Here is a 15,030-nt window from a genome sequence, read left to right on the forward strand (position 1 = left end):
AGAAAAAGAAAAAAAGAGAGAGAATGAGAGATTATTAGTAGCAAGCAAGTCGTATTTATACATAGAAAAATGCTATGTTTATCATATTTTTTAATACCATATAGTACACAATGTGGTATGAAAAATATGATAAACCTCGTATACATATAAGAGCCAAGTGCAAGCACAGAGCTACACACCCACAAAGACATAGCGATGGAGGCAGCTATAGTTTTATACCCATCACCACCAATAGGCCACTTGGTCGCCATGGTAGAGCTTGGCCAGCTCATTCTCACTCGCCATCCTTCTCTCAGCATCCACATCCTCATCACCACGGCGCCCTACAGAGCCGATGACACCGCCAAATATATTGCCTCCGTCTCCACCACCAACCCCTCCCTCATCTTCCACCACCTCTCCACCGTCTCCCTCCCTCCCTCCCTCACTTCCTCCTCCAACCACGAATCCCTAACCTTGGAAATCCTCCGCCTTAACAACCCCAACGTGCGCCAAGCCCTCCTCTCCATCTCCACCAACTTCTCCGTCCGTGCTTTTGTCCTGGACTTCTTCTGCGCTATCGGGCTCTCTGTCGCCGCCGACCTCAACATCCCCGGCTACTTCTTCTTCACCTCTGGCGCTGCCAGCCTCGCCTCCTTCCTCTACTTCCCCACTCTCCACACCACCACCGACAAGAGCTTCAAAGATCTCAACGCCCTTATCAGCATCCCAGGAGTGACGCCGGTGCCTTCCTCTGATATGGCAAAGCCAATTCTTGATCGCAACGACGTGGCGTATCAATGTTTCCTAGAGAACTCAAGGCAATTCCCCAAATCAGCTGGGATTATCATAAACACGTATGAATCTCTGGAGCCCAGAGCCATCAGAGCAATCTCCGATGGGCTGTGCTTGCCAGAAAATGTTCCCACGCCGCCAATCTACTGCATAGGACCGTTAATTATTGCTCACAATAACAAAGGTGGCGGCGGCGATGATGTGTCGGAGTGTTTGACTTGGCTTGATTCACAACCAATCGGAAGCGTGGTGTTCCTCTGTTTCGGAAGCTTGGGATTGTTTTCAAAAAAGCAGTTGCAGGAGATAGCCATTGGGTTGGAGAGGAGCGGGCAGAGGTTTCTGTGGGTGGTCCGCAACCCGCCTGCTGAAAAAAACACCGGCGTTGCCATCACGGAGCAACCGGACCCGGAGTTGGAGTCTTTGCTTCCGGATGGGTTCTTGGGTAGGACCAAGAACAGGGGGCTGGTGGTGAAGTCGTGGGCCCCACAAGTGGCGGTGTTGAATCACGAGTCAGTAGGCGGGTTCGTGTGCCACTGCGGGTGGAACTCGGTGTTGGAGGCGGTATGTGCTGGGGTGCCGATTGTGGCTTGGCCGCTGTACGCGGAGCAGAGATTTAATAGGATCGTTCTGGTGGAGGAGATCAAGATTGCTTTGACGATGGACGAGTCAGAGGACGGGTTTGTGAGTTGTGATGTGGTGGAGAGGCGAGTTAGAGAGTTGATGGACTCGGAGGAAGGCGACTCAGTGAGGAAGCGGACCAAGGCTCTGCAGAGGGAAGCCCATGCTGCACTGGGTGAGGGCGGGTCGTCTCGGGTCGCGTTAACGGAACTGTTTGAAAAATGGAACCAATTGGGCTAAAAAGTTCAGTTCGTATAGATATGAATATGATCCGTTACACCCTCTCTTTAGCCTTATCTCTTGTTGTAAAGCCCTCGTGACTCATGACGGGTGGGGTGGGTGTTTCGCATTCAACATGACTTCCAGCTCCAGGGAGGAATGTAACTCTGCTGCTGATATGCTTGCTTTTATTGGGATCTCCGAGATTCTGGGTCTCCATCTTTGGGACTCTCCCCTTGTTGCTGTGAGACAATTAATGTTTAATGATTTGTCTAGGGTTTTTACCCGTAGATCTGTTGTTTAGTGTTTCTGTTGGGCTTTAAGCCTCCTTGTTACCAGAAAAAAAAAAAAAAAAAAAAAAACAGGTTTTGTTCAATTACATAATTTGTGTTCATGAGATTCTCTCTCTCTCGCTACCGTATTCACATGGCTCCACCGCACGTGACGTATGCCATGACGTTAAGAAGAATGATAGGGAAGGGATGTCAATAGCCCATTTGAAGTTGACGACGATGTTCTCGGTCGTTGTACATGACTTCCAGGTCAAAATCCGTGTCACTTTTTTGGTTGTTGAATGAATTACTGACTACTGAGGTATCTTATATCTGCTGTTGAAGGAATTATGTAATCTTGTACAACCGAGTGTTGAATGAATCAAGGAGGACTTGTACACTCCATTTAGAGGAATAAACACTTACTCAATCAACCAGTAATGCTTGGCATTAGCCATTAATAATGGGCAGTGCAACGCAAGAGTACGTGTGACCGTTGGACATAATACGTATATGAAAATGGATAGTCTGCTAAAAAAATTGAATTTTTATTACCAACATACAGTACACATCTATATCCATAATGCTTTTCTTTTCAAAATTTCAATTTGGTAAGATGTTAGACCGACAATCACATGCAAATGCAATGCACTCTCTTGACATTATTTTTCGCATAGGCTTTTTCCTAGAAGCTCAAGGGCTGGGCCTCTGGTAATTGGCACCTGATGGGTTTCTATATTGGGCTTTTGGATTTAGGTAATGAAATATCTGTTGGGCTTATAAAAATAAGTAGCTTCATTCATGTTTGAAGCTGGTCAATCACCCAGAATTGTTTGGACCACAAAGCAACTTCACTGGCTACCAATCCACTTTTCATTCATACCAAGAAGAAAAATATAAACCTGCTATTTGTTCATTTTGGGAAACGTGGCCATCATCTCGAAAGAAACTATCATGCAAATTGGGATAATACTTTTTACTATTTTCAATTAATAATGCAATAATATGCATGATAATTTTTTTACGTGTCATTGTGTTATTAACTGGGTATAATAAAATAGTATTATTCTCGTTACAAATAAGTTTATTTGTATTCAATGGGCAAGGCAATGGCCGTTATTATGACATTGAGAATATCCGTTTCAACAAAAAACGACAAGTTGTATTCAGTAGCTAATAAAAGTGCGACGTGTTAGTTTTATGTATGGAATTGTAAATTTGATGCAGGGTTGACAAGAATGAGCCGAGTTGAGGGTCACGGGTAACAACAAATTATTATGAAAAATTATGGAAGAGCAACCCGTGATTGAGGATATGGCACTGATTAAAGAGTGTGGGAGCAACCAAACAAACTCTCCTTTGTCTTGCATTTCAACTTTTTCAACTTCACCACCCGACAAAACCCTCTCTCTCTCTCTCTCTCTCTCTCTCTCTCTCTCTCTCAATATCAGAACAGAATATGTGTTTAAGGCTGAGACAACCTTGGATTCTTCCCTCTCACGGTCTCACTGCACTGCGTCTGCGTGTATCATTTTGCTCTCAAGGAAAGGGACCCGTGACTCAAATTGTGGGGTCTGATTACATTATTGCACTCATTTCTATCCACACAACACAAACACACCTGCGTCCCAACCCCACCAATCAGCATGTACCAGTTCGTCATCTCACTCTCAAGTTCTCAACTCAATTAATAGTACGTACGCCTCCCAATCCATCAAATTCCATTTCAACTTTTTGCATGTGATGTGTTTGATTTAGAGCTCAATCTTCAATTCACACAATAATACTTACTCACAGACTGAGACAGGGACAGCTATATATATTATCTGCATCAAGTGAATTAACAAGACTAGAGGACCACAACTTCGCTTTGGATTTGGAGGCGCATGCAAAACATGAAGAAACGAGTTTTAACTTTCAAAATATACAAATTCAGATCAGAGGATATATAATATATATGTACACATTACAACAACAAAGAATCAAATCAAGTGTTCGTCGCATTGAACATCCTTACATATTTCATTTCGTATTTATTCAAATCAAACATGTACATGAATCTACTTGTTTGATCTTGAGACCCTTCTGATCAAAACCATCAAACAAAGCACACGATACAACACAAAGAACCCAATCAAGATGTAGATGTTGCTCCACCTATGCCTCTCATGCAGCCCTCTCTTCTGCAACACATCGCCTCCCGTCACCATGCACTCTCTGTTATTACCATTATTCTCTTCGTACCATATCAAACACCTTGACACAAGGCAGCCATACTCATTGATTAAGAGGGCGTCGAGGGCATACTTGTACATGGAAAAGAAGTGCATGAAGAGCCAGTACTTGGGCATGTTGTCTTTCGAGATGAAGTAGCCGGAGAAGAGAAAAAACCCACCTAAAAGTATCGTCACCAGTGAAGTCCCGGCAATGTAGTTGGGTGCCAGAGAACTCAAGAACAGCACGAACGAGTTCGCCATTAGAACTATGACCCATATGACCAGAACAAAATAAGCAAACGCTTGCCAAGACGCACAAAGACCCACCAAGAAATAGACTGAGACAGAGTAGATGATCGCGATTGCGAGCAAGTAAGGCAGGAAAACCAGAGTGTTTGCGATTAGATAGGAGGAAAGCCTGTAAATCCCACCAGACGTCTCTCTTAGGAGGATCGGCCTTTCGTTGATGAAGATTGGGAGGGTTTCGGTTGTGGAGGAAAGCAGGAAAGTGAGCGTGAAAGCGAAGAGACCAAACCTCTTCTCGATCCCCTGCTTGTCGAACCCAATGTTGATGTAAATGGTTCCTAAAACCAGACCCACAACAAGAGCCTCCAAGGTGTTTGTTAAAAGAAGCTGTCTTGTTCTGTAAATGATTTTCCAAAACCGGTTGTAAAGAGCCAAAACCTCTTGGATTCGAGAGCTTTTGTATCTCATGACTTGTCTGGTTGCCTGATTAACTTGATCAGAATTATGAGGATTAGCTGTAGAACTAGGAATATCAGGAGGTGATGATGGTGCAGATGTAATGGGTTTTAAGGCAGGGAGGCGGTTGAGAATTTCCATGGTGTATTCTAAGGCATTGAGTTGTGGAGGGACTGTGAAGCCGTTGGAGAGCAAAAAACCTTCAAGAGAAGAGAGTGTTCCATGGTGCACAACTGTCCCTTTGGACAGCAAGAGGATTTTATCAATGGCTGAGAGGATTTTGTTGCTGGGTTGGTGAATAGACAAAACCACAGTGCGGTGACGCGAGGTGCAAATGGATTTGAGGGTCTGGATTACGTTGAAAGCAGAGCTGCTGTCAAGACCCGAGGTGGGTTCGTCGAGAAGTAACACGGCAGGGTCATGGAGAAGGCTCAGGCCTATTGAAACTCGTCTACGTTCACCGCCAGACAGGCCCTGGCCAAGGCGTGTGTTGGCCAAATGCGTAAGCCTGAGCTCAGTGAGCAGAGAGGCGACAACGTCTGCAATGTTTGTTGCGCTGGAATTGGGAACCAGGAGGCTTGCGGCGAAAGCAAAGGTTTCGAAGACGGTGAGGAGCGGAAGGCATGCATCGTGCTGAGGGACGTAGGCAGAGAGTTTGCGGAATGAGGAAGGGTTGATAGGGGAAGAATTGAGGAGGAGAGCGCCACCTGTGGGCGACGTTCGAGAGGCTAGGATGTCAAGAAGAGTGGACTTTCCCGCGCCGCTGGGGCCTACAATGGCAAGGATTTCGGAGGGGTAGGCGGTGAGGGAGATGTCTTTGAGGATGTAAGTGGGTGTGGGGGCGGTGCATGGCTTGAAGAGGAAGTGAAATGGGGAGAATGTGGTGGTGGTTGTGGTTGATTTGGTGTAGGAGATGGAAGAGGCTGTTAATTCGTAGGTTTTGGAGGGTGGAAGGGGTGCTGGTGCGTCTGCTTCCATGGAGTTTTAGGTGGGAGAGAGAGAGAGAGAGAGAGAGAGAGAGAGAGAGAGAGAGAGAGAGAGAAGTTGGAGAGTTGAAGTGGTGAAGAGGGAGAGATGCATGTAGTGGAGATATGATATTGGTTTCCTTCCATATGAGTTTGGTTCATAAAGCTGGCGGAGGACTATAAGTTAAAAAGGTGTGAATAAATTAAGTAATTTTGGGGATTGAAAACATTTATCTAACACAAACCAAGACAAAACCTAATTATGCAAGAATCATCTAAGGGACCTATTTGGCTTTATAGTATTTTTTCTTCTTAATATATACAAGCTCCTCAACTTCTCATTTTATTAATACAATTGTTTTTTAGCCACTCTGTGACTTGACTGTGGCTTATATACATCAATGGCTACTGTTAGTTCGCCGTGGTTAGGCAAATTGTGGCCTTAGCCCCTTTTTCTAGTAGTTGTGATTGTAATTGAAATCTTATTCTCATCACTATTGATCTCCAGCTCTACGAACAATTCAATGGACGATTTATCTATACTCCAAAAGTTTTTTTTTTTTTTTTTTTTTTATAATTTAAAAAAAAGAAAAGAAAAAAAGAAAAAGAAAAGAAAAGGTAAAGTAAAAAATTTGTCAATGATGATGATCATTGTTTCAGATCTAGTACCTTCAGGGTTGACGGAGATCACACCTTGATGTACTTGAAATCAGTAGCATACAATTTTCCAGCTCAATAGACAGTAAGAAACAATGGGAAAAAGAAAAGGGAAACTGCAAGTAGCTAGAAGAAATTGGGTGGGGGGCATATGCAGTTGTGAAAGTAGAGTTGGTAAATTGGGCAATGTGTGTGTTGGTTGAACAAAAACAAAAGCAAAAGCAAAAGCAAAAGCAATTATAATTTAAAATTGGGGGAGATTAATGAAGTTAAAAGATATTGAAAAGGGATTCTCTTGTTGTAATTCACGAGTCTGCTACTGTGCTCTTCTGTCTGTCATATGCTTTTGTCTTAGAACCCTTCACTTCACGACATGCTTTGCATTCGTCCGTGACCAAATCCCTTCCTACACTACACATGATGATGCATTTGCAGATTTACTTATTATTTTTTGCTTCATGCATAAGGCTTCATTTTATTTTATTTTTTTTTTTTTTTTGTTTTTTCGTCAACGAGGCTTCATATTTGATATAAACACCATAGGCAATACATGACGATAACCAGGACAATCTGCGTTGCTGCCTGCATCATGCATGTCACCAACTTCAAATGTTTTTTTTTTCTTTTTCTGTTTTTCTGTTTTCAAGTACCAACTAACATTTATTTGAAATTAATAATCCGTACTAAATATTATTTTTGGATTATTCCGAGTCTATGCGTTTAGAACTGATGCATTTACGTGCATTTAGACCTTCCTTCCTAATACAAATTTGTATTAATGATTTAATATTTCTCAAAAGTCTGTCAATGTCAATTAAGTAGCGTAACTAATACTAATCAGAGTCGGCCAGAAAGCGAAAGCACATGAGCAAAAGGCATCAGAATATGTACGAGAGAAACCCATGCAGATGCAGGCCCGTTTGCAAAAGAGCTTTTATATCAGGAAGCCTCAAATTAGGTTAGCATAAGGCTATTATGGTAAATATGGTCTCATGGCCGTACGTCTTTCTTACTTTTTATTTTCTCTGGGGGTTTTATTTTATTTAGTGTTAAAACTTGACGACAGACGAATGATCATAAATTTGCAAGCAATAGCACTAGTATACTTGTGGGGGGGTCAACTTTCAGTTCAGATCATCACTTTGAAAACCCACAAGACGCACGTCCTTAGAATAATTATATTTATCATAATCAAAACATTTATTTACGCGTCTTGGATCTGAAGAAACAAAGAGCCAATGGTGTATTCATGATACTTGATTAATCTCATGAAGCTTAGCCCCTAAGACCAGCCACCCAAAGGCCAAATTAGATCATCACATATACAGTGAGATAACAATTAAAAATTACTGAAAATAACTACTAGGGTTTTAGTCTTTTTACACTCAAAAGTTATTATCCATATAAGTGCTTTTTGGATTATTCATAATCACTCCCGAATGAGTCCTTAAATTTTTTAATTAGCTAGCGTGTTCATATGTTGATACTCAACTACATTACATAAATTTTTCCAGAATTAAATATTATCCAGTTGATGATTTTGATGGATAATTTTGGTACAGAAGACAACTGAGTTGATCCTAGAAAGAAAAGGTTATATGTTTATATCGAACATTAATTTACATAAAATTTCATGACAGGTAACTTATGAGCACCCAAAAGTCGTCCTAAAATCCTATCTGGATGGCAAGAGAATACGCTTGTCTTCCCCCACAAACTGCGAATATTTCAAACTTGAGCTACTCAATTTCGTATCCTTGTATTTGTTTGCCCTACATCATGGCTTCTGCGGGAAATATTCTATGTGACATATTTGTGAAGGAAATTTCAAACCAACTCTCCCTCTCACAACTTCACAAGTCACACCCACCACCCTGAGCTCAGCTGATCCTTACTCAATTCTGAGTCAACTCATCCGATTCTTATCAACTTACTTACTATGTAAATGTTACCAGTTTAAAACATTAGATCCTAACGGCTAAACATCTTTATAAAAGATGAAACACATTAAAGGCAACTAGCATGTATATGTAGGGCCAGCACCCAAAACTATAGTCAAATTCTTATAAATAACACTTTCCTTCTAGCTAGCACTACCCACCCACACATATTCAAACAAAAAGAAACGCTTCTTGTTTCCTATTATTCTAAATCCGACCCAGAAAAGGAAATCAAAGCCTTGGCGATCATCAAGAACCATGACAAGGGGCAACGAAGATTCACGGAGGAAGAGAAACAGACGCTTCCTCTACATCGCTGCCGGGATCATATTACAAACCATAATTATAGTTCTGTTTGTGGTTTTCGTCATGCGTATCAAAACTCCCAAAGTCCGTTTAGAGTCGGTTGCTGTCGACTCACTCACCGCCAACTCTAGCCCGTCCTCTCCTTCCTTTAAGGTTCAAATCAATGCTTTGGTTACCGTCAAGAACAAAAACTTTGGGCACTACAAGTTCGAGGGCAGCAAGGTCACTTTCTCGTACAAAGGCACTGCGGTCGGGGAGGGCACTATTGCCAAGTCTAAAGCCAAAGCTAAAAGGACAAAGAAGATTAACATGACGGTGTCGTTGAACTCGAACAAGGTTTCAAGCCACTCTCAGTTGAGTAGCGATCTGAGTTCAGGGAATTTGACGTTGACTGCCTACGCCAAGTTGGATGGGAAGGTGCATCTCTTCAAGGTCATCAAGAAGAAGAAGTCTGCTAACTTGAACTGCACCGTACATGTTGATACTAAGGCCAAAGTTGTCCACGTTTTGACTTGCAAGTGAATCAATATAGTCCTTCTTTTCTTGTTGTTTTTTGTTTTGTTTTGTGTAATTTTAATTTCATGTTTATGGATTTAAACTTTGAGGTTTATTGGTTGTTGTTGTTGAATATAATATTTCATGGACGGGCAGCTAGTGTATGTTAAGGCTTTATTGTATTGAAATGAAAATCTATCAAAGCCACATTACCATGTAACGTTAACATCAAATGGCCCACCGGCAGAGATGTGTGTATGAATATTGTCGCACTCGCACAGAAAAGGTTATTCCTCCTAAACCTTACGCTACAGGAACAGGAGCAAAATTCATTTCATTTTTACAATCATATCATACCCAGCCTTAAGAGACGTCTACATTCAATCAAATGCATACATATATCACAAGATAAAAGAGAGGATAATATTATTATTTTTTCTTCTAAAATTTCAATGTCTCTTGGTGAAGTAATACTGTTTCTGGGTTCCATAGATACATCTGAATTTGTTGGGATATATAGTAAAATATTATAAAGAGAACAAATTTTGGAAGGGTCAGCAGCCCTACTATTATCTCTTTAGTTTTGTATGGGCCTAACCCATAATTTTGGAGTGGAAGCAATCAAGTCAAGCTTTCTGATGATGAGTGAGAAATGCGTAACACATTCTATGTGACGGATTTATGAAATACTTTTTCGGTAAGGCTTTTATTATTTGTTGTTGGTTTGAAATATGATGAGCCCTTTTCTTTTCCCGGCTCACCAAAATACGATGAAAAAGTTAATGATATGTTATGTCAAACTAGCTGCCCACCATGTAGGCATGTATACCTTTGCTTGCTCATCACCTCAAGCATCTTCATAATAAAGCTCCTCCTGCTTCACCCCAAAACTCCGACTTTAAAATCTGAGTCCAATATCCAAATGGACTGGAAACCGATTGTCTCGGCCCAAAACTTTCACCAACCCATAAAATTAAAATGCTCTACCGCACTCTCATAAACTCGAAACATATGGGAAGTTGACATAATTTCACCTCAACTTGGGGTTATGACTTGTTCATACCGTCCCTACAGTGATGAAGAATTTGTCGTTGAACTTGTGCGGATACAGAAGACCAAAACACGAGTTTCAACCCTCTTTTTTTTTTTCTTTTTTTTTTCTTTTTTTTTTAAAAATAAAATTAAGTAGGGGGCGCAAAGCCCCAAGAAACAGACTAACAAATTGGTATAAACAGGCTAATATTCTAGAATGAACAATTCCAAGCAGAACAACCCTCATTCTTTAAACGCGTCGCGAATGAAGCCTTTTCAATTGAAGGAGGCTTAGGCTATCTTAGCCGCCTTTGGGATAATAATATTCCTTATTTTTTTTAATAGCTAAGCTTCCTTTCATGGATGAGTTTAACCAACTCTTCTCTTAGAGCAATTCCAGTAGTAAGGCTGGGGCGCAGGTTAGGGGGTTTAGGCCAAAAAAGTGATTCCAGCAACAGAGGTTTGTTCGGGCAACAGGTGGACTTCAGTAGACTGGGTTGGCCCTCAGGGGAGGCTGACCCGACTTGGAGCTCGAGTTTTGGATGATGTTAGCGCGCTGACGTCGGGGCTCTACAGTGCCATCCATAACCAGCATCCACGTGGCGTTGTCTGGGCTCTCAGATATGATTTTTTCCTCCAATCTAACGGCATCGAATTTTTGTGCAATAAAATAATGAAAAAAAACCCAAAAATTAATGAATTTTTTTTCTATAAATACCAACCAATACTCTTTACTTTTAACACCAAATCCTCATACATTTTTGTCTCTTTCAACTATTATTCACTTTCTATTTAATATTTTTTTCACTTTCAAGTTTTATTTTTTCAAAATCTTATCCGAAATTTTTTTCCGATTATGAGATATGAATTTTATAATAAAGATTGACATGTAGGAACCCAAAAATGTAATCCGAAAATATTATCCAAATTAATTGTTTAGGTAAAAAAAAATTTGTGAAAAAAATAAAAAAATGAAAAGTAATTGCCCTTAGCCATGGCAACAGTTGGAAACACAAAATACTATTTGCAAGAGCAACCACTGTCATGGCAACGGTTGGAAACACAAAATACTATTTGTAAGAGCAACCACTATTCACGTGAATAGTGGCTGCCCAAGCTCCCCTTTGCCATGACTAAGAGCAAATTGGTGAAATTGCTCTTATAAAACGCATAAATTTCCTACTTGTGACCTTTGCGGGTGTCAAACTCTCTATCAACGCACCTAAATGTAATAATACTAGTAACAGCTATGGTGACAATTAATAATAAACAAAAATTATACACTTAAAATAAATAAATTTATACATCTAGTGCAATTTGATTAGGCCGTGACCGGCATCCTCGTGTGATCTATAGAAGGTTCTGCAACTATTAGGACAAGTATAATTTTGGTTGAAAAGTATTTACGGTGCACGTCGCCATAAAAATATGCCTGAAAAGTCAAAGTTCAAAGCCGGCTTCTTTGTTTGGGACAAGAAAAATACAAGGAACAAGACCTTGCTGAAAACTTTGTCAAAATAAGTGTACTCTCAATCCTCCTCCTGACCACTTCGAAATATCTACTATTCTGATCTTTGCATATTTCTATAAATACTTGCTCAAACCTCAAACCCACCAAAAGAAAAAGAAAAAACTTTGTGCAGCTAGAAGTTGAAAGAAATTAAAATGGCAGCCGAGAACGAAGCAACATCACCCTACCCTTTGGTCCCGGCAAACGGCTACATCCGGAGCGATCATGAATCTGCAGTGACAGCAGACCCCGCAGAGCTCAAAAGAAAGAGGCGCATGAGGTGCCTATTTTACGTTACTGTCTTTGCCGTGTTCCAAGTCATAGTCATAACAGTCTTTGCACTCACTGTTATGAAAATCAAAAGTCCAAAATTCCGAGTTCGATCGGCCTCCTTCAGTGACTTTGAGGTTGGCAACGGCACCAGCCCTTCATTTAACTTGGACATGGACGTTAAGTTTGGGGTGAAGAACACCAACTTTGGACACTTCAACTTCGAAGATGGCATCGTCGAATTTGAGTACAGAGGCACCAGAATTGGGCAGGTGAATGTGTACGAGGCCAGAGCCAGAGCTCGATCGACCAGAAAGGTGGCGGACTCACTGGAGCTCACTTCAAATGGCTTGTCTGCCAACTCTCAGTCTCAGTTGGCAAGTGATATAAGCTCTGGGATAATTCCAATTACCTCCGCGTCCAAATTGGATGGGAAAATACATCTGATGAAGGTGATCAAGAAGAAGAAGTCTGCTCACATGAATTGCACCATGGAAATTGTTCTTGCAACGCAGTCGGTCCAAAATATTGTCTGCAAGTGATCATAATATTAATCTGTGTATAATTTTTTATTTTTTATTTTTTAAATGCCTATTCTTGTTATTATATTTATTTTGTGAGCTACGGACACATTGTATGTGGATGTGGTCCATTAAGGGTTTGGGCTGTCATGGTATAAACCACGAACACGAACACGAACACGAACACCATTAAAGGATGACTGCAGGTGAAATCTCTAACATTAGATGTCAAGGTTTGGGAACCTACAATTGTGGACTTATTTCGCAACTTGGGTAATGCTTATACTTGAGAATGAAAGGTAAGAATTTATTTATATTCTGAAAGAAAGAAAAAGTTATTGTTGATTTCCACATTGAAGTTTACGTGTGGAAGCTTAAAAGAAATGTAATGGAAGATGTTCTTTTATGGGTTTCAGTTTCTATTAATTCCACACCAGAAACTTGAATGCTAAGTGTAAGATGTTGAAACCCCAATTATGAAGAATGTCTACATGCATGATCTTTCAATTACTTTTAGTCTACAATTAAAAATAATGATTCATTAAAGACAGATTCTTTAATCCCTTCCTAACTGTCGGATTTATCCAAGTAATGTGCTTTGTGGTATTAGAAGTCATGTGTATTGCTGTGTAATTCATGCCGGATGTAAATCTTTTGCAGAGCGGATGGCTCAAAGCTCACTAGGGCTTCAATTACAAAACAAGGTCCCGACGAGTATAGCCGCACGGCTATACTGTTCAGTTCAAAGCGTCTGGCTGCACGGCTGTGTATAATCTTTTATTTTTTTAAATGCCTATTCTTGTTATCATATTTATTTTGTGAGCTACGGACATCTTGTTTCTACATAGAGTAATGTTACACTTAACACATTTTTATCCCATATTTATATATCACATGATGTGGCATGTTCATATCATATGTCACATCAATTAAATCAATGAAGTATATTTTAATTAAAAAAATTAGAAAAACAAATAATGGAATAAATCATAAAAGAAAAGAAAATGTTAAATAATTTTAATTGATGTGGTTGTCCACCTCAGTGGCCACATAAGATAGTATAAAAATATGGTATACAAATATTGTAAGAGTAGCATTATTCTTCTACTACATATTGTATGTGGTCTCTAATTAATGTGCCTGTGTAAAATTCTTGTAATTAGTGGTTTTTTACATGTTGAATAATATTGAATTGGATATAATGTTTGGGCATGGACTGAAGTAGGCCCATAACTCAGACCAAAAAGAAGCCTGTCCATCACACCTCTCCATTGGGGTCTACTAATCTTGGGGTCCATTAAGGGTTTGGGCTGTCATGGTATAACCCACGTACACAAACACGAACACGAACACGAGCACGAATACGAATACGAGTACAGATATGCTATTGATACGCTGGGGAGTTTAACATATTGTATAAACATTTCGGAAAGCTTGGCGGATGATTGGGACAGATCCAATGAACTGGAGAGCTGCAAAGAAAATCTAATTCCAATCTTAATGTTCCCTAAGAATGTTGTTTTGCCCCAAAAAGAAAGCTATAATTGGAAAAGGAGCTCACATGAAAGAAGACACGATGCATATGACATTACGAAAACGCAATATTTGTGACCACCAGACACAATATCAGTGGAGGAAACAGAGCAGATCTATGGACCTCGGATGAAAATATGATGTCGGGTGTTTGTTTGCGTAGTGTTACTTGGTGCATTGCATTCATCTACTAATAATTAAATCACATTTCTTGAGTGTAACAATTAAACGAAACTGTCGTTTTACTGCTCCAATCCAACTGGTGCAAATGCAATGAACAGTAACCTTTGCCTCGACTTCCAACCCTTTTCTGTTCTGGTTTTGGAGTAACTTGTTGAAGAAAAATAAAATGCCCACCCAAATAATTAATCATAAACATCATTCATTCCGAGTATCTTGTCTCAACCAACCCTTAAGCAATCTGAAGAGTGAGAACCGAGAGTTGTGTTCATGTGTTATGTTGTACTATGTCCAAAAACTGGACATTAACCTCATAAATTATAACTTTATTATTTGTTAATCTTATAAACTAAACCATCATTTTAGTAACTAATACATTACATTCTCTCGTAATTATGTGTTCACTGATCAGTCAAAATACCAAAAGAACCAGCTACTGTTTATAATCCTGTTGAAAAAAAATATTACAAGACAAAGATTTAACCTCTTTTTGGCACATGCATGTTGCTTTGGGATTTTTCTGAGTGGAACAAGTTTGGTGAGTTGAAGACAACTCAACACACAGAGATTTTGGTCTGAAAACTGATGTGATATGAATGTATGAATGATAGTGGGCCTGCTGCTGCTGCCGCTCACGAGACTTGGCTTGTGACTTTAAAAATCGAGCACCTCTTTATCTTGGCTGGTCTTTCTTAATTGTGAAGTTGAAACTTACCCCATTGCATTTGCATTGCAGCTCTACCTTGTTCTTGTTGTCTAGTCTGTGTGGTGTTGTTTGTGTTTTTCACATGGTGCAATGCAATGCAAATGGGGTTTCTTC

The 15,030-nt window shown here is 40.1% G+C and overlaps 4 protein-coding genes across 4 annotated transcripts; 3 read left to right on the top strand and 1 right to left on the bottom strand.

Moving 5' to 3' along the window:
- The first annotated feature begins 73 nt into the window (after positions 1 to 73).
- Positions 74 to 2,317, top strand: LOC117619791 (UDP-glycosyltransferase 88A1). The gene has a single exon (XM_034349829.1). It carries the CDS (start codon positions 196 to 198, stop codon positions 1,630 to 1,632), a length of 1,437 nt encoding a protein of 478 aa, XP_034205720.1. The 5' UTR covers positions 74 to 195; the 3' UTR covers positions 1,633 to 2,317.
- A 1,489-nt stretch (positions 2,318 to 3,806) lies between these two features.
- Positions 3,807 to 5,903, bottom strand: LOC117620301 (ABC transporter G family member 4). Its single transcript, XM_034350465.1, has one exon. The coding sequence runs from the start codon at positions 5,777 to 5,779 to the stop codon at positions 3,944 to 3,946; it is 1,836 nt and encodes a 611-aa protein (XP_034206356.1). The 5' UTR covers positions 5,780 to 5,903; the 3' UTR covers positions 3,807 to 3,943.
- Positions 5,904 to 8,621: 2,718 nt separating this feature from the next.
- On the top strand, positions 8,622 to 9,191 carry LOC117618450 (late embryogenesis abundant protein At1g64065-like). The gene has a single exon (XM_034348015.1). The coding sequence runs from the start codon at positions 8,622 to 8,624 to the stop codon at positions 9,189 to 9,191; it is 570 nt and encodes a 189-aa protein (XP_034203906.1).
- A 2,640-nt stretch (positions 9,192 to 11,831) lies between these two features.
- Positions 11,832 to 12,518, top strand: LOC117620376 (late embryogenesis abundant protein At1g64065-like). Its single transcript, XM_034350559.1, has one exon. It carries the CDS (start codon positions 11,862 to 11,864, stop codon positions 12,516 to 12,518), a length of 657 nt encoding a protein of 218 aa, XP_034206450.1. The 5' UTR covers positions 11,832 to 11,861.
- The last annotated feature ends 2,512 nt before the right edge of the window (positions 12,519 to 15,030 follow it).

Source organism: Prunus dulcis, chromosome 2 (assembly GCF_902201215.1).
Source record: "Prunus dulcis chromosome 2, ALMONDv2, whole genome shotgun sequence".
NCBI classification, from domain to species: Eukaryota; Viridiplantae; Streptophyta; class Magnoliopsida; order Rosales; family Rosaceae; genus Prunus; species Prunus dulcis.

Excerpts from the sequence above, each read along its gene's own strand:
- LOC117618450 (XM_034348015.1), top strand. The coding sequence starts at position 8,622 with ATGACAAGGGGCAACGAAGATTCACGGAGGAAGAGAAACAGACGCTTC.
- LOC117620376 (XM_034350559.1), top strand. The coding sequence starts at position 11,862 with ATGGCAGCCGAGAACGAAGCAACATCACCCTACCCTTTGGTCCCGGCA.
- LOC117619791 (XM_034349829.1), top strand. The coding sequence starts at position 196 with ATGGAGGCAGCTATAGTTTTATACCCATCACCACCAATAGGCCACTTG.
- LOC117620301 (XM_034350465.1), bottom strand. The coding sequence starts at position 5,779 with ATGGAAGCAGACGCACCAGCACCCCTTCCACCCTCCAAAACCTACGAA.